Source organism: Phaethon lepturus, unplaced genomic scaffold (assembly GCF_000687285.1).
Source record: "Phaethon lepturus isolate BGI_N335 unplaced genomic scaffold, ASM68728v1 scaffold6522, whole genome shotgun sequence".
Lineage (NCBI taxonomy): Eukaryota > Metazoa > Chordata > Aves > Phaethontiformes > Phaethontidae > Phaethon > Phaethon lepturus.
The window spans coordinates 58294-82264 of record NW_010524002.1 but is presented as its reverse complement, the minus strand read 5'-3'; the positions used below and the strand labels follow the sequence as shown (position 1 = coordinate 82264).

At 35.6% G+C, this 23971-nt stretch overlaps 1 protein-coding gene across 1 annotated transcript in view; it reads left to right on the top strand.

Moving 5' to 3' along the window:
• LCORL (ligand dependent nuclear receptor corepressor-like) overlaps positions 1-21628 on the top strand; it is a 28349-nt gene extending 6721 nt beyond the window's left edge. Inside the window, exons 4-6 of the mRNA XM_010282300.1 lie at positions 8624-8878; positions 17911-18001; positions 19435-21628. Coding sequence (XP_010280602.1) covers positions 8624-8878; positions 17911-18001; positions 19435-20467 — 1379 coding nt within the window. The 3' untranslated portion in view covers positions 20468-21628. The remainder of the gene's footprint in view (positions 1-8623; positions 8879-17910; positions 18002-19434) is intronic.
• The last annotated feature ends 2343 nt before the right edge of the window (positions 21629-23971 follow it).

Genomic DNA, 23971 nt, shown 5'->3' with positions numbered 1-23971 from the left:
CAGCAGGAAGACCGTTTTAGGTGAGAGCAAAATGGGATTTGGGATCTTCTCACACAAAAGCTGCTACTAAAAATACATCCAAGTCAGAGATTGAAACTTCTTGTCAAAATATAGTATTTAGTAACTCATTAATTCTTTTACTATCCTTGTTCTTTGGCACTTAGCAAGTTACAGCAATACACAAGTGACTGACAAATCAGCTTGGTTCATGTAAGTTATTTAGCTAGTGTCAACAGCAGCAAAAATACTAATTTTCTTCCTTAAATTTCTGTGTAAGGAATGTGAATGCAGCTCTACTCAATAACTTCAACTATCACAGGTTTCTCTTGGGTTTGGTAGGTGTACTTGAATGTCAAAGTAGCTGAGTGTGACTAGGGTGACAACCCTCTCTTGCTCTAGCAAAGAGCTAGAGAGAGTCAGATACATTCTCTTTCTTCACATAGGTGGGAAAAAAAATACAAAGTTAATTTTCTCCCTTTCATCTTGCTATAACAGGAAGAGATTACTATGCCTTTGAACCTGGGGTGAGTGGAATCTTTATCTGTACAGAACATCTGTCCATTCAGGCTACATTTTCTTAGGGCTTTAAAGAACTTTGAATGGAGTGCAACAGCATTTTGAGTCCATCTTTGTTCCTTGGCTTTCTTTAAAATCGACTATTTTCCATTTGAAATAAAATATCCAGTGAAGTTGCCACCTCATCACTTCTGAAATTCTTACTATATTTTTCATCATGGGCCCAGCTACCTGGCATCTTCCTAGGCAGGTGTTTTAATTCCTTCAAATTTCTATTTTCTCAGATCCTTTCTTGGTCTTGATGTACAGTGTTTTTCAAAGTTTGCCTGCATTATGCCTCTGCTGGAGATGCTGTCTTTTGATCCTCCTTGAGAGGAACTTTTATCACAGGAGAAGTGAAACTTGGCATGACCTCACCTTACTGGAGTGAATGACTTTTGTGAAGCTTTTCAGAAAGAGCATTTGGCTTTTAGCATCTTCCTTAGGCTTTTTGATCTGCCAGATCAGTAATGCTAGATTAAAAAGATTTTGACTGTTGAAAAACAAAACCGAAGTTTTTTATGATTATTTTTGTGATTCTCTGAAGGACTTGTGTATTCCTGGGTAAGTGGTACTTTGCTGAAGAATTTTCCAAGAATATTGCTTCAGTTCAGGTTCCAGCAAAGTCTCTTAAGTTGTTCAAATTATGGGAAGTGAAAAGGAAAAAAAATTTTTGTATCTGCGAAGGACATGTGAAACCAATTTATGAAGTATTTAAATAATTGTCTTGGCTTTGTAGGAAGAAGATGAAGAGTTTTACCAGGAAAATCCCAAGTCTGCTTTCTGAGTTTTTGTAGATTTTTGAGAACAGTTATCAACTTAGGAAAAAAGGAATAAAAAAATTTCAAGTAATTGCTTACCTAAGGAACAGTTCTTATACCTGGTACTAAAACAGATGCCCTTTCATTGTCCAAAAAAATGTAGAATTCTTGGTTGGCTGTCTTTAAAATGGAAGTAACACTTGTTTCACTTGTTTCGATTGCAAACTCCTCAAGATCATATACTGTCTCTTATTATTGTAACTATCCCTGTTTCATTTAGGGCCTCTATGAACAACTTCTAAGACTAGTGAGCAAATTTGAGAGTTGTGTTTATTTAGTCTCATTACCCTATTCTTTTAGAACAAGTTAGTATATGTCTGGGTTTTTTAATTAGCCGACTGCTTTTGGGGGTGGTTTGGGGGTTTTTTTGTTTGTTTTGACATCAAGAAACTAGTTCAGAAAATCTCAAAACACACAACTATGCTGTATCATTGTTTACAGCATACAACCTTTGGGCATTCATAGGGGAGGATTTGTCTGTAGAATCCCAGCCAAAGACGATTCCTCTTTTAAGAGCATGATAGAATTACTGCCAAGTTGGGTAAACTCTTGAGAGGCTGTAAGTAACAAAGTCTTCCTACTAGGAACCTATCTTCACTCTCTGTTAGTGAAAGACCAGTTTGGTAGGTCCTGTCCTCGGCCAACACCTCAGTAAAGCCAAAATACTTTTTGTCATGAAACATTGATTGTTTCCATCAAACAATACATCTGAAAACCAGATGCTTTCTTCCTAGGTATGACATCTCTCCCTAGCCATTTGGTGGTGTAAGTGGAGTAGGCTCTGATACTTTTCCACTTATGTAACATTAAAACGCATCCATTTTCTTTTGTCAAAGAAGCAACTAGGAGGGAAAAACCATGCTGTGCTTTAAAAAAAAATACATATTAGTCCTTTTTTTTTTTTCCAACTGTGAATATTTTAGAATGTGGCACGTGGTCATCATTACATGGTAGAACCGTGTGTAAGAGCTTGATCAGACATTTTGATCACAGATTACTGATTTTATGGGTTTCTAGTGATCCACATTGTATGTTCTTGGAAGGTTGGGTTTTTTCCATGCCATATTAATGTGACCTCTTTAAAGAAAAACAAAGAAAAAGAAAAGGTCATTTAAATTCATTCACAGTTGTGAATCAGGTTCTGTTTTCAGGACATGATCCACCAGGAGAAGATAGAAACCTGAAAAGCCTCTGTAGAAATTAAGGAATTGAGACACAAAATTAGAGGGACTAAAATGGTCAGGATGACTTTAATCTTTCCAGATTCTCTGGGCAGCTCTGTCGAGTATCTTCAGTGCTATGTTTTCCATACAAAGTTAATTTCCCTGTAAGCTTTTTGAAGTTCTTTTTTCTAGGTTTCTGTCTTGTATTCTAAAATACTTCCATTCATGACTATGGCTTTCTTACACCATACCGTATACCTGCATTTAACTCTATGTTCTCCTATTCTTTGCTTAGTTGTATCTCAGAGATACAGAGATGTCATGAGCTTGTTATGTGTCTTAGACAGTATGTGTATAACCTGGTAAACCTATGAAAATGTAATCTTGCACACATAATCTCAGACTACAAAAAAAAGTGTTACTTTCTAAAAGCGTAGTTTTGAGATGTACACACTACTTGATCAAATACCTGCAGTTCCTTTTTATTAAAAATTTTAAGTAATGTAACTTGTCCTTTCAAAACCTGAAAGGTTTTCTGTAAGAACCAAGAACTCTGTCACAGCTTTTGCAGTAAACTTGTATGACGTCCTTGCTATCCCTCTTCCACAAGTTCATCAGGAAATAATGTTTATCAGGATTTCAGCTCCTTTCTTAAGGAAGTAGAACATACTTTATGTGCTGCCTGCTTGCCTGCCAGTGTTACTGTCTTCATTGACTCCTGAATTTCTTGATCATTTTCAACTGCATTTAAGAAAATCTCAGAGTAATGGAAATTACAATCTGAGTAGAGGAAGGAAAAATGTTGAATGTTTACAAGAACAAAAAACTAGAGTGAACTTGGCCCTTATTCCTTCTGATTGTTGATCAATCAAGTTAACTGTATACTTTTTTTAACTTGCTGGTGATCTGACAGTGAGCCGGACAAGTTTATGGATAGAGCTAAGAATATTGTTGGGACAATTCGGTGGCTGTTGAGGTGGGATAGCTGTGAAGAGGCAAGACCTGGAGTGAATACAGGAAACATGCCGATAAACAACCAGGTGCTCTTAGTTCTGTTACTCACACAACAGGATCATGAAGTACAAGGGAGGTTGCGATTCCCTGCTGGTTTCCACTGCCTTTTGGTATTGTATCAGAGAAGAAATTAAATCACTCGTTAGACTCTTTAATGAAAAAATACTGTTTTTCAAGAAATAGCATATTGTTGTGGAACACTGTTTTGGGAACTTTTAACTCCTTGTCCATTGTCCTGCCAAATATATGTGTACATCTGAACTATCAGTTAAATCAGTTGTTATTTTGTGCATTGCGGTCTAACGATCACACATTGTGTTAATGTACAAAATAAGAATATGGATTTGAATAGTTACGAGGTGGTGCAGTACATAAACGGAGGAAGTCTGAATCCTAAATGTGAGCTTTGAATTACAATAAACGATTGCAATTAGTCATAATCACACATCATCTTTATTACTGCCTTTTTTTGCATTCTGACTGTAATCTTGAAAATCACAAGCAGAAAATACCAGATTATATCATACAAATGTGTCATTTAGCCTGTTCTTATCCTAATAATATCAGGAGGTCTACAGTGATCTGAGAGAAACTAGAGGAACATCAGAGCTACCTTTTACTCCAAAACCTTGGAGACCGTTCTGCTGGGTTTGAAGTAGTATGTATGTACGTACATGTTCCATGGAGTAAATACAGCTGCCTTGTGTTGTAAATCAACTATGTGAAAAATGGAAGTTTAAATAGATGTAGGCATGTAGATTTAAAACTTTCTAAGTAGCTATAGTCATGACTCCTATTAAAACATCTTAAAATAAAAAATTTTAGGTCATACAAAGTCTATCTGGTGCCATCTGCTGATACTAATTAAGAAATATTTGCTAGTGATACTAAGCTCAGAGACCTAATGCTTTTCTTACCCCAAAATACATTAAATTTCATTTAAAAATTTTATATGACTAATTACAAATTTCCCACGTGTAGTGAAACTTTACCACTCTGAACTTAAAGTTACAGGTCTCTACATGTTTTCATTGCATACTTGTGTAATAACACAGACTTACAGCCATTGAATGTAAGTAATTAGGTTTTATATAATACATTTCAAGTGTGTGTACCCTATTCTGACCACTCAGGAGTTTTATATTACTAAAACTTTTATATAAGTTGCATTTACCCGTAAAAAGTCAAAAAGTCTTTTTTTTTTTTTTTTAATCTATAGCGTGTAAAAAGAAAATAGTATATGAAACTATATAACTCTCTTCTTTCATTTGAATATCTAACATCTTTCTCATTTCTGTTCTGTATCATTTGGAGAGCTTTGGGAAATTATTTCTAACTTCAAAATACTCTAAGTAACTTGTAATATGAAGAAGTAATAATGCATCCACAGCTTCCTTCTCCATTAGGAAGCAAAGCAGCATTAATAGGAATGGATAGAGAGCAGCTTTCCAGTACCTCTGAGGAGGTTGCTGAGAAGACAGGATCAAACTCTTTACAGTGGTACATAGCAGGACAATGGAAGATTACAGACAAATTGAAATGAGAGGATCTTTACATTTAAGGAAGACTGAGAACAGGCAAGCAGTGGAACAGGCTACCTAGAGAGGTTGTACAATCTCCATCCATGGAAGTATTCAAGACCCAACTGGCTAAAATCCAGAGCAACCTGATTTGATCTCATGGTTGACTGTGTTTTGAGCAGGCAGTTTTACTAGAGGCCTCCCAAGGTTCTTCCAACAGGAATTACGATTTAATGACTTACACGATAGAACAGTCGATACTGAAGATGCGATAGCAACACTATTTGCATTTATGGCAGTTGGCTAGACCACATTTAGTCTAAGCTTCTTTAGATTGAATGTGCGTTAGCAGCAAGAGCACTTCAGCTGCACCCCTGGAGCCTATCTTCCAGATTATATGCTCAGGAATACTTCCCCTCCCCCAGTATTACCTTTTTTGAGTAAACTGGCAGTAACTGTAGCAGTTGATTATATGAGAAATTTTGCTGCATTTTTTCTTCCATAGGGAGTATTTAGAAATTATTAGGAAAAAAAAAATAAAGCTAATACTAACTAAAATATTATAAGAGCAAGAAATAAATGTTTTGTTATTCCAGCTAGGTCAAAAGATGACTTTCTGCTAATGTAAAAACAAGCTACTTCTTCAAGTGTCTAAAAGCAATTCATGCTTGGATGTTACCAGTGTGAAGAGTCTAAAATGGAATAGAAAGGCAATAGAAACTTGGCAGTTCTGAAGGAGTTTTGTCTTGCAGTTTTACAATAATTGATGCTGGGGATGGTGATTAATAAGCAGAAATTTATTCCAAGCTGATATGTTTTCCAGCTAATGGTTTGCATCCCCTGTGCTCTATGATCTTTTGCTTTTTAAAGGCACAGATCATACCAGGGTGTAAAATAACCATCTTTCCCACTTGCAACGATGATCACCTGTTTTCTAAGGAGTTTTCTTGGGTGCATTCAACAAACCAATTTCTCTGTATAAGCAGCGTTGTTCCTGACCAGGTATCTGGTAGACTATTCAGTGTTGATGATGTTTCATGTCTTTAATTTTGTATGAGTTTCTTGGTTACTGGCTGTCAGATTTTACTTTGCTTGCCTTTGGGTTTGTTTTGGTTTGTTTTTTTTAAGCTAAGCTATTGATCAGTAGTTTTCTTTGTCCAGAACTGTGATGCCCCTGTCATGCAGACACTTTACTGTTGTTCCTAGGTAATTCAGTTTTTCAATTCCATCTCTTGACTTTCCTTGTTCTTTTGTTATTTTTGCATATACGTTAGCATTTTTATGCCTCTTGCGTTACTGCTTCAATGTCTTTTGTTGAATTTTTTCTTTCTTTGTAAGTGTGTCTCCAGGATGACAGAATTCCAGTTGAATATTTATTGGATTCGTTATTTAGGAATCGGGAAATACCAATAAACAAAGAATACCTTTGCCTGGGTGTTACATGATGGGGAGAGGTCTTTTTCTTTGCAGGTATCTTCCATCATTTAGAATTTCACCTCATAACTCTCCTCTAAAAATGCTTACCACTTTCAGAAATTTTGCTAGAGATCTGGTTGAAAGATTGTCAGAAGATAGAGTTTCAACCATGAGCAAACTTGGTTTGTCATGCCTTGCATAAAGGTCTCTTGAAGACAACACATCTAGTATATATTCAGTCTTTGAAAATGTTGGAGCTTCGCCTTATTGCATAAGGCATTACTGAAGGGCCAACCAAAAGGTATTGACACAAGCATCTGAACAGTCAGCTGTATGCTTTAGACAGCGGATCACATAGGTGCATATTTGTAATTCCTTGCAATACTCTTGGTGTAAAATATATTCTCAGAATGGAATAGATTTTCAATAAACCTGAAAGAAACAAAAAAAAAAATCTTCTACGCATTCATCCTAAACTTGAGCAGCATTCTTTGATCTGTCTCAGTGGTCACTCTCTTGCTAGTAGATGGGTGAAACTTCATTGACATAAAATCCTTGAGCGAGTATGCTGTGTGATCCTCTAAACTATCTCTTGGGAAATTTACACTTTACGTGCAAACATCTACCTGATCCAATCCTTTTAGTTTCTCCACTTCCATGAAAGTAAAACTCAATTTATCGTCTGTCTGTCTTGTGTTAGTCTGAAACAGGTATCCCAGTAACTGCCATCATGTCTTTTGGTGTTTCTTTCAGGCAATCAAGGCTGAGCTAAAATCTACTTCTGTATCACATTCACACTTCCTTTAAGTCCCTGTCCCTTCTTGATGAAATCTGTTTCACTCATTACCTATGAACTCAAGGATGGGCACTGATTAAAACATTGGAAAGGATATTTTTGGTTTTTGTGTGTGTGTATAGAGTTGAAGGAAAAAAGGAAGAGTGGGATAGTGAAATGAGTACTACTACTGCCACTTTAAGGAAGAATGTAAATCTTTTTGAGTATGGGCAATTGTGCTTGTCTTGTGAAATGAAGTATTGCAGTCATCAGTGCAGTATTGCACTGATGAGTAATAAAGCCTACTTTAAGTGAGTTTCCTGATTACATTGTTATTTATGCTAAGTTCTGTATCTTTCTGGTACTTCTATTTATATTAGGTTCTTTTTACAGTGATTTACAAATGTAGATTCAATTATGTTTGTTAATAAAAGGTTTAACTTTTTTTCTAACTGACAGACAATATTAAAGTCATGGGTATCTCATGTTTGATCCTTTTATTATTTTTTTGTTTTCAAAGTGAAACACTTCTTTCCACGGGACTGTTACACACACAAACAAAAAATAGGGTGTACACAGTTTAGAATAGGAAATAAAGCTTTTCTCCTAAACGTTTTCATTGGTAGGATTTTGAAAATGTCCTGTTCTGAAAATCCTGTAAGACTTTACAATAAAAATTTACAACTTCATTGTAAAATTAAATTGCTTGTATTACTACAATTTGTATGGGACACTTCAAGTAGTATCATATCAGTTTAGACATTGCAATCCTGAATCTACAGTGGGGGTTATAATCTAGTATGTAAGTGAAACAGATTTTCTTTCTCTTTTTTAAGATCAGCCCCTCAAAAGTCCAACTGTTCAATGTTATGAAAAGGACTAATCTATAGAACTGCACTTTAAAATAAGTTATTTTTATTATAATTGTTCTTTGAAAGTAATGTCTTTATTAATTCATAGCTTTATTTAACTTCCATTGTTTTTATTCAAAATTCTTTATTTTCAAAACTGAAAATGAAAAGTCTGCAAATGAAAATTCAGTTTATTTACCAACAATAAATACAGATCCTAACTACCATACCTGCATTACTTATCTACCAACATAGTTTGACTTGCATGCTATGACAGAGGAATAAGGTAAAAGTTGCTGATGTGTGCTAAACATGTTCTTGCAAGTGATCTCCAGTTAGGAAAGCTCATAAGGAAAACTTACTAGACCTATGAATTAATGTGCTCATTACACATGTACTTACTACACATTGATTGTGCTTACAGCAAGTATTTATCTAAAGAAAAATAATTAAGTTTGAGTTTTTTAATAAATCTGTTGCCTGTGTTGTTGTTGTTTTTTATTCCTAGATCTTCCTCAGAACTGTGATCCTAACATTCCCCTAGTTGCTCAGGAATTAATGAAAAAAATGATCCGTCAGTTTGCAATTGAGTACATTTCAAAAAGTAGCAAAATTCAAGAGAACAGAAATGGTTCATCGTTTGAACCAAGTCTGATATGTAAAAGTATCCAAATGAACCAAACGGATAACTCCCTTCAGGAAGAACAGGATAGCCCTCTAGACCTCACTGTGAATCGAACTCAAGAACAGAATACTCAGCAAGGTAAATTTCTGTATCTGCTTATCTGTGTTTTGCTGTCATTCATTACCTTATGATGTCTTATTCCTTTAAAAAAGAAAAAAAAAAAAGTGTCTGTGTCAAATATCTGCAAGTTTTGTCTTTCCAAAGTAGTAATCAGTATATAGGTATATAGGGTAAAAAAAAAATTATCCTATGTGATTAAAATAAGGTTGACGGAAAGTTGGCATTGCATCGACTTAACACTTAAAGAAAACTCATACCTTTTTCCTTCAAACACCAGGAAAAATGTTATAAGAGAACTGGGGAAGAAAAAAAAAAGCCAAGAAAACCCCCACGTTCTTTCTAAAAACATCTTTTCATATTGTGTGTTAGCAGATAAAAATTGCAATTTTTTGAATGCCTGCATTAAATAAGTAGCATCAGAATTTCTCAGCTTTAGAACACTGTATCTAAGACAGCTCATCTGTGGCTGTCACAGGTAACAGTGGGTCAGGATTTTGTTGAAGAAATGGCTGTTAAGAAGCCCTCTGAGTAAAGAGAGAAAGATAATAGAATTTCAGAGAGGAAAGGTATTCTGCCTGTGTCAGCCCTTGGACATTTCAATTCTTTGACACTTCAATTCTGGTTAGAATGATGGAAAGAGAAGATAAATTTAGGAGGAGATTTCCATACTACATGTCTTAGTCATTATAGATCAGTGCAACTTTCTTAATCGAGAGTAAAGCTAGAAAAAGAAAAATGAAGTCTGTCTTGCTATCACTTACAAAAAGGAAATAATTTCTTTGCCTTGAGGAATATTGCTATCCGAAACTGGTAACAGTATAATCACAAGAGTGTTTTGGACTTTGAACTTGATTTGGATTAGTAGCAATTTTTAGGAAGGGTTGTGACTGTTACATGCAACTGAAAGCAGTGGCAAAAGCAACTTTTGTCTTTTTTAAGGGTACATGTTTAAACCAAAAAACCTGCAGACCAAATGGAGAAGTTTACCTATATGTCACATACCATACTAAAAAAGTTAAAAGAAGGTAGAACTACAGAATTAAGTTTTTTTTTTTAAAAAAAGTACATTGGTCAGAATGAAAGCACATTTCGTACATGTGTACTTAACGATGCAGCCTTTATTTAGATGACACAACTTTGGGTGGATGGGGGAAGGGAATTCTAACATGGATTTACCTTGCTAAACATACCTGTTCTAGATTAAGCATCCCTTCTCTTTGACAGCAGAAACATTAAGAAATGGGGGAATTCATGCTTTTGTTCTGTGTGGTCAGCAGAAACCAGTTCATGCCTGGGTTTACTGAATACATTGTACAGATCGAGTCCTGAGAAAATACCTATTGTGCTTTGACATACCTCTGCCATGGATGAATTACAGATTTTTAGAGACTTAAAATGGGCAAGGTTGAAGCATGTTTCTTTTGCAAGGGCAATAAAAAGTACTTTCGTATTGTCAGCACAATAGCATGTTGCTTACTTCAACAGCTGTTTAGAAAGAATAACTAATTTAAAATGTCCATGAGGGAGCAAAGTCCCCAAAGACAGGTTCTGGTCCTCAATAAGCCAAAATAAATCTTTGAGGAATTAAATGAAAGGCAGAGGGTGAATGGGACAGGGATGGGAAGTTCTGCTACCACCCTCAGCTACTTGAAAATCCATTGATCTTTTGTCCAAAAAAATCTTCCAAGTGTAGAGAGGTTGAGGTACTTCAATCTTTTTTTATATCATTTGAATCGTTCTTATAATGAGGGTAAACAGTAAGTTCAGAATTGTGCGTCTTCAGCAAAACATGAGGCTAAAATTGTTGCTCAGCATACATAGTTTAGTATGTAAAACTTGTATACTGTGTAAGATACTGTAAATTCTCAGAACTTATACAGCCATGTTTGCTGGAGTGCTTTGCAGATGTTAAACATACTAGTCTTGCTGTGAAGTTTAGAGCTGCTGAAATGAGACGAAGTATTGAAACAAGACTGTAGCTGGAGAACAGTTTCAAGCCATCTTATCTGCCCCGGAAGTTGTATTGTGCTTCCCATCTCCCACTTCCTCAGTCTGGAGACTTGTAAAAGCTATACTATGGTTCCCTTCTTAGTAGTTTCTTTTCATTGTTGTGCAGCTCTTTTTATCATTTGCTATTTGTAATTCCTGTTACAATTTCCAAGTGAAGTAACAGACTAGGAAGTTCAAATTTTTACATTGCTTTGATGGGTCCTCAAAGATGAAATCTTTTAAATGCATGAAACAGATAATGACCTCAGTATAAATACTTCAGGTTCATTCTCTGTTTAGGCAGGTACTTTGTATTTACAGTAGTTGTCTTTAAAATGAATTCTCTAAAGAAGTCCAAGAATCATTGCCACAGTAAAGGAACAAGACCTGTCTGTTTTCTAAGCTGACAGGAAGGAGTAATCTTTATTTTCCAGATAACTAGAAGCATTTTTTTTTGCACTGAGCATGTCCAAGCTAAGTGCTAGCTCAATATTGAAATAAAATTCTGCCACTGAAGATGTATGGATGATTTTATCTTCGTTTAAGAAAGCTTCTTACTTTCCCCCAGTACCCGTGGGCCATCTCTGAAGTACTCCCAAAATATTCAGGTCTGACACTTCCAGACCTCATACCCCTGTGTATTGGGCTTACATGGCAGTTCTGGTAGTTAGGAAGAGCTGCAGAGGTGGCATCTGTGAGAAGAGATCAGGAGCTGCCCTGTGCTAGGCACAGCCAGCTCTGCAACAGCCCCACAACAGGCCAAAGCAGAGCACACTGGTGAGGTTTGTGGTGCCTCTAAAAACCTACTTCAGAGCGAAAATGCTGGACAGGCACAGTGAGAAACAGCAAGATGAACAACAACAAGGTCAGAGAAGGAGGAGGAGGCACTCCAGGCATCAGAGCAGGTATTTCCCTGCAGCTCATGTCAGAGGCGACTCGAGCAGATACTTGCTCTATGGCCCATGGAAGACCCCAGATTGGAGCAGTTGGATATTTTTCTGAAGGAACTGCATCCTGTTGAGAACTCACAGTGGAGCAGGGGAAAAGTGTGAGGAGGAAGGAGCTGTGGAGAGGAATTGTACTGACTGTAACCTCTATTCCATATCCCCCTGTGCCACCTGGGGATGGGGGAGAGAGGTAGATGAGTTGTGAGTGAAGTTGAGCCTGGGAAAAGGTGGGGTGGGGAGGTGCTTTGATTTTTGTCTTTTTGTCATTATCCAAATCTATTTTAATTTGCAGTACATTAATTTTCCCCAAGTCTGTTTTGCCTGTGATGGTAACTGGTAAGTGATCTCCCTGTATTTATCTTAATGACCTTTTTCATCTTATTTCTTACCCCCCCACCCCATTGGGAGGGAGTGAGAGGGGGGCTGGGTGGGGGACTAGCCACTGGCCAAGGTCAACCTGTTGCACCGCTGGTGCTGAATCATTCAGTACTGAGTATTTAAGTACTTTCATCCAGGATGTCCAGCTGGCACCTGACTGATAGCAGAGTCCCAAATTATGCTCTCTTTTCTTCTACGTGTGGAAGTATGGTAACTTAGCAAGGTGCTTTAACTCCTTTGCACCCTGCTGGTAATTAATCAGGCAGTTACTTCACTGTCAGTCAGTTAGAAGCAACTGGCTCAAGAAATACCTGTATCTTGTTCTTTTTTCCTAATCCGTGTAACTAAGACTGTCCAGGCCTTGAAAAGAATACTCTGTATAGTGAAAGAAAATTTGTTTTCCGTGCACTGCAACTAACATGTAGGGTGGTATTGAGTGTTTTTGCAATATTACATGTCCTCCAAATTAAACCAATGAAGAAGCAGCATCCTTACAGGGTAAAATATTGAGTGAGGAACTGTCTTGGAATATCCTGAAGCAACTTACTAGTTTCTTTTGCAGTCATGATGCTGAGCTCTTTGGGGAGTGTTCCCAGCAGCAGCTAACTTTGATGCAAGAGGCTTCTGTCCCTTGATAGATATGGGAGAGTTGATCACTGTCAAGCTGCTAAGCAAAGTGACTTGCAAGAGGCAGAAGTATAAACTGTACAAATAAATAATCTGTTAGTTTAGCTACACAAGCTTATTCTTGTTGCTGTATCTTCTAGGAAAAATGATAGCTTGTAAACATAGCAGAAAAATGCAAGAGAATTTGCATAGATTTCCTTGTTTCATTGTTCCATCATAGATTGGAAGACATCAGAAGGTAGCTGGCAATGTGTGACATTTTGCTGCATGAGCTTTTCACAGCTATCCTGTAGCTTTGTCATTGTTGTTGGCTATTATTGCAGAAATAGGAAAAATAAGGATAATTCCAGTCAAAAATTCTGTTTAAATGATTTAAAGTAGCATTTTATTATCCGGTTTAACAATGTGCATGTGATTTCACCAAAATTTGTAGCAAAATGAAACTTTCTGAAAAATGGACTAGAATTTGGAAACGGTTCTTAATTTTTGAAAAGTGGTTTTGTATCTCTGGAAAATCCACACTGAAGTTAGTATGGCAACTGGGATCACATGTTGTGTGGCCTTTTGATTGCTATGTTCAGGGCTATTGAAAGAATTCCAAACACTTAATGAAAATAACCTTTTATTTTCCTAATACACTGTTCTTACCATATGTATTGGGGGAAAATATTATGCTTTTTGAAGGTGCACATGCTATGTTCCTGAAGATAAATTGTATGAGCTGTAAATATTTTCAAGAAACAACTTGTTTAATACCTCTGCATGATAAGGTTACTCTAAAAAGGTGCATTTTTGAGGGGAGTAGGTGTTTATTTCTTCCTTGGCTGCCGTGGTGGCTAACAGCCAAGCTCCTTGTCAGGCGCTGACTTGCTTGCTCCCCCCTCAGTGGCACAGGGAGAAAACAGGAAGAACAGGAAAGAGAGCTCATGAGTTGAGATAAGGCCATGGTCATTGCTTACTGCTTGCCATCATGGGCAAAACAGACTTTACTTGGGGGAAAATAACTTAAATTATTCCCTATTAAAATAAATATTAAATTCAGGTAGTGGGAAACAAAAAAAACACATTACACCACCACCTTTCCTCCCCCCTTTCTCAGGCTTAGCTTCACTCCAGACTCACTTGTGACCACCACCACACCTGTGGTGCAAGGGGAATGGGTATGGGGTGTCCACAGTCTGTACCTAAAAGTTTCTCTCTGCCATCTTCCTCTGCCATTGGGCTTCTGTCTGCTGTTTTCTTATTCTTTTTGTTCCCTCTTTCTCTCTCTTCATGCAGCACCTTTTGCCCTTTCTTTATTGTGTTGTCCCAGAGGCTCTGGCGAGATGCAGCAACAACCATCTGTGTCTGGCACAGGGCAGGCCCTGACGTCGCCTCAAAGGTGCTGCTAAGACCTTGCCATGGACACTCAATATATAGCTATATACTTTACCACAGAAGATAAAGAGAGAGTTATTTACTAAATCTCACAATATTAGAACTAGGCAGGGCTTGCTGAAACTTCTTAGGAGGGAAAAAAAAGTAAGGGGCAGCTTTTGCATTGCTGTAACAGGAGGTTGTGGAGATGGACAGTGTCACTGAGCTCACAAAAGGCCTTAGACAACTTCCCAGCTAACAGAACCAAGGCCGGAAACTAAAGCTAGAGTAGGCCAGGATATATCTCCGAGATCACTAATCCAATGATAGCAGCTACTGGGAGAGCAGAAGAGGAATGAGCTGCAGGTAGTGGCCAGGCTGACGTACTCTCCCACTCTGCGTAGAGGTTTTCCTGTCTTGAGACTGAGGACTGGGTAGAGTAGATTGTCTGACTTAGTAAGGCAATTCATAATAGCTAGTGAGAGGTTTCCTGAAACAGAAAAAAAACAGAGAAGTTTGCTAGACTCAGTACTCCTACCAATTGTAGGAACTCAAGGGTGACCTATACAGCTTCTGTTACTTGCTCTTCCCCCTCTGTTACTCTAACATCACTAGTCTGGAGGATTTTCAAGTGATTGTGGTCCTGATTATTTTGAAGATGACCTTTGGTCATGGTTACATCATGGTATTGCTGTACCTGATGATCTGGTGCTGAGAAGCAAAAGCCAGAGGTTGAGCCATATCTGTGAAGATCAGAATCATTTAATTTGCATAGAAATAACCCAAGAGAATACCCTGAGCAGCAGACCTGAAAAACTTCCAATAATTTTTTCTATATTGTCCAGTGTTTCATAGTATTGTCTGTGAAGACTGTGTAGTTAGTAGTCATGGCTTCAGCTAAAGAGTGGAAGTAATTCCATGTCTTTTAATAAAAACTCCTTAAAGAGTGGTTTTTCTGTTCCTGATGTCATTCAGTTCTTGTCCAGAATTCTTACCTAAATACCTGTTTTGAGCAATTTGATAGAAATAATGGAAAGTTCTGGCTTGGTTTAAAAAAGCTATTCCTACCTTGCAAGGAACAGGTTTTCAAGGTTCTTTGTCCATCTGTAGGATGCCCATTTGCAAACTTTTTCATCTTGTACCTATTGAACCAAAGTGAATGTCTCTACTGCGTATATATACATACATTCATTTTACTAGGTAGCATTTCATTATGTCTTAAAGCTTTAGAGCAAATGCTTTCAATTTCCTATCAACTGTAGGTGCTTCTTCGTTATAATAATAGATAATACTACAAAGCAGGATGATCTACCAAAACCAGGAGCTACTATGTATTTTTAATGAATCTTTTTGACTTACCAGCTCTTTCTGCATCAATTTTTCAGGGTTTTGTGTTGTTTGGTTTGGGGGTTTTTGGTTTGTTTGTTTGTTTTTTTTTTTTTAAGTGAAATCACTGAACAAAAGCCTGGTGTGTGGTGGCTTTATCTGGTGTTTTGTATGTATATCAAATTTCTTGCATGATTCTCTTTTTACTGTTTACTGAGGATCATCTTCCTATAAAGCATTCGTCTTCGAGGAAGTGTCATATACTTAATGAATACATTTGCTGTGTTGGAGGAGCCAACTGTCTTGAATCTGAAATGACTCATCAGTTCTGCTTGCCTTTTAGAGGCCCAAAATGTATCTAATTTTTTGTTTCAGGAGCCTGCATTTTCAGCATTGTGTTCTTTTTTTGTCATTTTTCAACTTACTCATGGCCTTGTGTTGTCAAAGCCATTTCTGAATGATTGTAAATTAAAATTATTTTCATTAAGGTTTCATTATGGAATCTAGTGAGTTTTGGGGTTTTGTTTGTTGGTGTTTAGGGGTTTTTTTCCCTAAAAATGAAATTAGCTTCAATTTTTTTTGTATATTGAATAGAGAGATGATTAGTTCTTCATAACTTGATGAGTTGTGAACTGTGAAGTATTTTTTTGTTCAGTGATCTTTTCTAAACTTCTTTTATCATAGTGCCTATGAATATCAAAGAAGATGGAGAAACTGTTGTGAAAGGGAATGCACAAACACTTAAGAAAGGGAGATGTACTTTGTATGACTGACAGAACATAACAGACGAAATCTGTCTGTTGCACAGGACTTGGGGATATTGTAAGCTTAGGTATTTGGGATACTTTCTAGCTGGGTAAGCCAAATAGTCCCTGTAGACTATTTCTGTTATTTTTTCTAATTGGCTTTTCCTTCTGGAATACCACTGCATCAGAAAGGTTGATTAGCCTTCCTTTAACTTTCTTAGGGCTAAGGAAGACTTTGAAAGGAACATGTTCAGGACAAAAGGAGCATCTTTGACAAGTGGCATGTTTATAAATATTTTTTCCCCTTATGCTAACTTATGATGCTACTTTTTCTCTCTTTACCCTTTTTTAATTAATACAAAATAGTTGGGGAAAAACAGTAAAAAATTGTTAAAAATGGTCCAAAACAAATAGCTGGATTTGATTATTACACAAAACTATTTCTTTGCAGTATTGGTATAAAGGAGATTTTATCCTAACAATTTCTCTGACTTCTTATTCGAGTGTGGGTATTTGGACTATTCAGCCCATGCTTCACGTCTGCATCTGAGGCTGTGGGAAAAGATACACAGTTGATTTATGTTTTAGAAATAATACGCAGTAACATGAAAATGACAGTACTGTAAAAAGCGCTAGCATAAGGTTGCTTGTAGAATTGAATGTTGAACTACATGTCAAAACTCAAAATTGGATTCACAGAGCTCAGGCACACAAAACAGCCCCAGTTTGAAACAGAGAACCAAGGAAGAAAGGTATGAAATTAAATATATTTAGGGGTTTTATCTGTAGTTTAAGTGTGATTTTTTTTTTTTTTTAACAAAAACTTAAACTAGAAGGAGTATTTCAGGTGCTAATTTGTTTCTTTAATTTTCAATGTTCTTAAATATTGATTTTTAAAAAATATGGTTTTCTATTTCAATACTTCATAGACTCAATAGCCAACTATAAGTCTTGAATTTAACATTTGCCAGTGACTTAACAGAGTGGACTCTCACCCCAGTTTAGGTCTTTCTATTTCTGTAGTTTCATTATTGCATATCTGTGGGGGCAGCAGGGGGAATATGTATAAACAAACTGTTAGAACCTTTAATGACATAGGTCTTATGCTTAAACCTCTATATTGGGCTTAAGCTCTCTTCCTAGTTACTGGGGTGCTACTTTCTCATCCAGTAACCTGGTCTGGTCTCATAGCTGACCCTGCTCTGAGCAGGAGGTTGGTCTACAGACCTCCTGAGGTCTCTAGTAGCCTGTATTGTCCTATGTAAGCCTATGATTTAGTTAATTAGATTTTAACTGCATTATCAGGCTTCTTTGTTTATAGTGTGTAAATATTAATATATGAATAATAATATTATGAAGTGCATTGCTTTGGTTGCCTTGAAAGTAAACAGTGCGACATATATGCATACGTGACTTTTAGGAAAGCAGTCACATGTTTCTGTCTAAGACTTCATTTTTGGAGTTGTATTTTTTATTTCCTCTTAATTTTAAAAAGTTTTGTTACAAATCAAATACATAAAACCATTTGCTGACAGCTGACATTGTTAAAGGAATAAGATGTCAGAAATTTTACAAGATAAAGTAACTCCTTAAAAATTGTGCCATAGGTACAAACATTTGCTAACAAAATTTCTGAGATGATCCTTAAACGACTGTTATCATCACTACTTGTTCTTTGCAGGGGATGGAGTGCTAGATCTCTCTACAAAGAAAAATGCAAGGTTGGAAGAACCAAAATATGATCCATTGTGTTCTGAAAACTCAGTGTCTGGGTAAGCAACGTTTAGGACTCTCTTCAGCTTATGTAAAAGACAATCCAGGTTTCTCTTCTCTGAAGTCAGGTTTTATGTTCATAACATATTTGTATATACTGACACACACATGTGGTTCCTACTTTGCTTTCAGAATAATTTTTGTCACTCATAAGTGTGTGTCTATGTATATATCATATGTTTCATTTGTCTTTTTTTCCTTTTTTTCTGTTTAAAGAAAAGTTATCAGAACAATCACCAAACTTTAGTTCATGTTACTAAAAATGAACTGAAAATTGATTACATAACACACTAAAAGTTATAGGATAGTAGAAGAAGAACATGTAAATATATTCTTTCAGAATTCTTTTATTTAGGAAACTTCAATTTTGGACAAAAATGACCATGTTAATATTTAGATTTAAAATATTCTTCAACTAACATGAACAAGTTAAATGACTATTATCTATAATATTCCTTAATAAGAGAGAGAGAGCAAGCGCGCGTGAGAGAGAGAGCTCTTGATCATCATGCTTATACTTACATCATGGTTCTGACTATGGTGTGTGGTGGCAAATGGTTAAATTTTTTTATTCAGCAAGAAAAACGTTATTGCATCTGCTGAAAGCTACCACAAAACTAGTGAAACACATTGTTATGTTGGATTTTGTTACGATCTTGGCATCCTCCCATCCACTAGCCATAGCAGGACCCTTTTTGTCACCTGTACGTCTTACCAAGTAATGTATTACAAATAGGACTATGATAGCAGTATTTGTTGAATAATGTAAAATTGCATTTTATTAATCTGCTGATATGAAGAAGTTTTAAAACGAATATGACTTTGTAATTAGAGAGTTGTAAATAGTGGCTAGAAGTTTTTAAAACTGTGTTTTATTTTGCCAAAATTGACTTGATTGTTAACTACAGCACTTTATCTTATTGTTGTAGAAAGCCTAGTTTTGTGTAAGTCTGGGATGTTTGTGTGTAGTTATGTACTTATTGCTGCAAATTTTCTTATGAGGGGGTTGACTCTTTTATTACTTGTTTAGCGGTAACGTCACGTTTCTACTAACAAAAACTCCTTCAGGATTTGGGTATTTAATGGAACGTTAATTGTATAATTAAAATTATAACAGTGTTGCTCTGCAAGCATGTGAACAAGGGAATATAGCAAGCACATGAGAATATTATCAAATACTGAGCTAGGATATAAAGTTCTTGGAAGGGCTGCTATAGAAGCCACGGTATGATTTTTGATGCACTGTCCTACCAGAACTGTAACATTTTGCTAGGATAATCATTTAACTACCACATCTCAAAGGCTTAAAAGTATCAGAAGCAGTGATGTTACCGAAGCAAGGAGTATAATAAAGGAGTGGACCCTTCCCTTCCATAGCTGTGTGAGAGTCTCTCATACATCAGTTTACCATCGTTTCATTCCATCCATCCAGGAGACTACACAGACACAGAGAGGACTATGTGGAAAGAAGTGCTGAGTTTGCAGATGGTTTGCTCTCAAAAGCTTTGAAAGACATTCAGTCTGGAGCACTGGACATAAATAAAGCAGGCATACTTTATGGCATACCTCAAAAAACTTTACTTCTCCACTTAGAAGCCTTACCAGCAGGAAAGCCTGCACCTTTTAAAAACAAAACTCGAGATTTCAATGATAGTTATTCATTTAAAGACAGTAAAGAAACTTGTGCAGTCCTACAAAAGGTAGCCTTGTGGGCAAGAGCTCAAGCAGAGCGCACAGAAAAAAGTAAACTCAGTCTACTTGAAACCTCAGAATTAAAATTCCCAACAGCTTCCAGTTACCTCCACCAGTTAACTCTACAGAGAATGGTCACTCAATTTAAAGAAAAAAGTGAAAATCTACAATATGAAACTTCAAGTCCTACTGTACAATTAAAAATTCCTCAGCTAAGAATAAGTTCTGTGTCCAAACCACAGTCTGATACTGCTGGTCTTCTGGATGTTATGTACCACGTTTCTAAAACCTCCTCAGTCTTAGAAGGATCAGCTCTTCAAAAATTGAAAAATATACTCCCTAAACAGAACAAAATTGAATGTTCTGGACCTGTAACTCACTCAAGTGTTGACTCCTACTTTCTGCATGGGGACCTCTCTCCTTTGTGTCTTAATGCTAAGAATGGGACAGTAGATGGAACCTCAGAAAATACAGAAGATAGTTTGGATCGTAAAGATAATAAGCAACCAAGAAAAAAACGTGGCCGCTACCGGCAGTATGATCATGAAATAATGGAAGAAGCAATTGCCATGGTAATGAGTGGGAAAATGAGTGTTTCCAAAGCACAAGGAATTTATGGGGTACCTCACAGCACTTTAGAATATAAAGTAAAAGAAAGATCTGGAACATTGAAGACTCCGCCGAAGAAGAAACTCCGATTACCAGATACTGGCTTATTTAATATGACAGATTCAGGGACTGGCAGCTGCAAAAATAGTGGCAAGCCTGTGTAGAATAATTGTTAGCGAATTGTTTTGTGTGTGTGTATATATGTCTGTATACACACACTGTGTGAGAAATACATATGCTCACTCTGACAGAAGACAAGAAATTATACAGTTCAAAAACCACACACATGCCTTTTGAAAAATAGTTTTATTCAGGGTTTTCACTGTGGACAGAATTATAGAGTTGCTCACTTAATTCTGGTAGTGTGTATTTAATATAATCCTTGTATAAATAGGTGAAAAGATTCAGGTTTTATTTAGTAGTCAATAGCATAAAGATGTTTTGGGAAAACAAGTATTTGTCATGTGAAGCATAATTTTTAATTGGTGAAGAACCACTCCACCCATTCAATAATCCATCTTATTACGGAAATACATGACCAAGGCTTAGCAGACTTTTATACTTCACAGAATACTTGCAATAAATTGTAAGTAACTCAGATTATACAAATCAAGGGATTTTTTAAAAAAGCTAGTTCCTTACAAGGAAGTGGATTTGTGAAGTATTAGTAGGATATAGTACATTCTGTGAAAGAAAAAAAAAGTTCATCGTTACTTAAATATCCAATACAAGTAAGAAAAACATTTCATTACTAAAAATGTGTGTTTAGCAGGCATAAACTGCATTTTTTTATCATTTTAAGAAAATTTTGTTGTTGGTTTAGAAAGAAATTGGTGTTTACAAAGTGTACACTTATGAAACCTGAGAAATTACTGTAGTTATAGAATTATTAAATATGAAATAAGATGGAATACTAAGAGCATAAAATAATTTAAACTTTGACATAATTTTCCTTTTTAGTTTGACAAATAAGGTAACTTGTAAGGCTTAAAAAGAAAGTTGGAATGCAACTTAGAGCATGTTCATAATGTGCACAGAATGAGCTTGAGAATGGTTTGGGTTTGTTTCGTTTTTTTGTTTAAACGTGCTGGTTAGTTGATGTTATGACTACTTAAAAATTATTTAAGGATTGTGTCACACTCCTATTGAAAAACCTCACTGTAACTGTAATGTATTTGCTGCTGTGACATTTCAAAACATTTTCAGTTTATCAAGATGAATACCAAGTTACATTATCATTTTGCTAATAACCAAATTTGCAGTTCAGGGTCTTGATAGAAATACAAATATTAAACAGTGAAGCTGTTTTGAACTTTCAGTAATATAAATTCTTTATAAATTTGGTAGTTAGACGTTAGGCAGTTCACTTTAAATATGTAACTTTTAACAGAAGTTAAGGGAGACCAATTACCTTCATATTGCAGTTTTTACATGAATTTCAGAATATTCACATTGGACTCGATATCATACTTAATTTTTTTGGTAATAACACAAAGTATATATCTACATACTCAGAATGGGGGCTTGCTTCATACATTCGATACTAAGCATAAATGCCCTTCTCCTCTCAAAATGTCGGTTTTTTCTGTATGCATCTAATTTGGCATAGGAAGACCTTTCTCCAACTTTTACATTTGGTGCACATGCATACTTCCCCCCCCCCCCCCCCCACTTAAGTATGTATGTGTATAGATTAATTATATAAATGAAACGGCACATTAGATACATATGGGCCACATCAGGTAATTTGATTTATAGATAAATTTGCCAGCGTACTGCAACATTGATGGCAAAATCTTAACCCATATTTATTAACACTACTAAAAAATAACAACTTCCATTTTAAAACAGAATAATCATTTGAAACTGCACAACCAGTGTCTCAGTTCTTTGGTCTCTCAGATCTATACTGAATCTTCTTCAGTGATTAAGGTTTACTTGCATATTACAGAATGAATCCTTTTTTTAAGCAAAACTACCTGATAACAAGGAGGTCACGAAACAGCAGATGTCAGGGTCATCTTTCATTTTAAAAAACTAAGCCATATTTTGTGAGGGCCAGAAGGATTAATTTGTGAATATATCCCCACTGAAAAGTGAAGTTGAAAAAACCTTAAACATTTCAAGATTTGTCTTTATACAGTTTTACTTGCAAAAGTTTTGGGCTTCAATACATTGCCTAATATTTGTACCATGCTGATGTTTTCTACTGCTCAGACGATGTTATAAATTTGAGTCAGAAGTTTATATTGAAGGCAAGTTACAGTACTCTTTTTGTATCATTTAAAAGATGACCTGACCAAAAAAATTAACAGGATTCATAAAATCAGGGATCATTTTACTATTGACTTAACAGTACTCAGTAGTTTTGTATGTAATATTATACTTAATTTTCAACATTTTAGTACTTGTATTTATTTTTTGGTCAGAAATAGTATATTAAAATATTTTTTGATAGTTTATAGATGATACTCAACCTGTAAGTGTTTAAAGGAACAGACTTATTTGTTTCTAATTATTAGGCTAACCTTTGATTACACAACTAAGGAAAGGCAGGGAAATGTGTAGATTCTCCTTCCCCAACCCCTATGTATTCCATTAAATGTCATTTAAATTACACATTTTGAACTGTTTTATAAATTCAGTTACCAGTCACTACTTAGTAATTGACAATTTCTGAAAATTCCTGTTTCAGCAGAATTTTAAATGAAGGTGAAAGCAAGCCCTACATGCTTTCTACTTATTTGAATGTTTCTCAAGTATTTTATATTAAAAAACAGTGCCTCTGTTTTTAGAACTACTGCTCAGTAAAGCTGTTTAAACCATTTCTGGTAGCTAATGACAATTTTATATTAAATTGTATATTAACTTTAGTGAGACTGATTTTTTTAGTTGTTTACAGTACAAATACTTGTATTTGTTTTTTAATTGCAGTATTTCCATTGTCGCAGTAATTTAGTAAAACTCTGTGGCTGCCTTGATTTTTGACAGATTTTTGTTAACAACTGATTTTTAGGCGATTAGTTATATTTATGCATAAATCAATTGCACTATAATTCATGAATTATTTATTACAATATTTTCTAATGAATTCCATGTATTTGTCTTGTGTTGTAAATGTACTGTAATTCTGTTTCTTCTTTGTGTTGTTATATTCCTAAATCTGATTGTATGAATTTAATTGTTTAGTTAACGTGTTTCTACGTTGTAATTTGTAGTAAAGCACTTCAATGCTTTTGCACATAATTTTACAACACTGATGTGTGATTGATTTGCTCATTCAGTAAAAAAAAAAAGAAAGAAACAAAAACCTGTACACTGACTCATTTGACTTACTCCTGAGGCACAAGTTTATTAGCAGTGGCATAAGATCAAGAACTGTACAATTTAAGCATGTGACTAATTTACTGAGAATTTTATATATCAGAAATAGTAGCTTTAAGGAAGGATGATTTCTCAGAATTGATGCATTACTCATAAATGAGAAGTTCAGAAATCTAATTTTATAACAGTTAAATCCTTTAGTCTGCAGCCAAAAAATATCTGTTATATATTATGGATAATATATAGCTTTTTATTTGAGGGATTTATTTACTTAGTAGAGTCGGAAAACAAACATTTCTGTAAGACAAATTTATATTTCTATAATAGTTCTATGCTGTTCATAT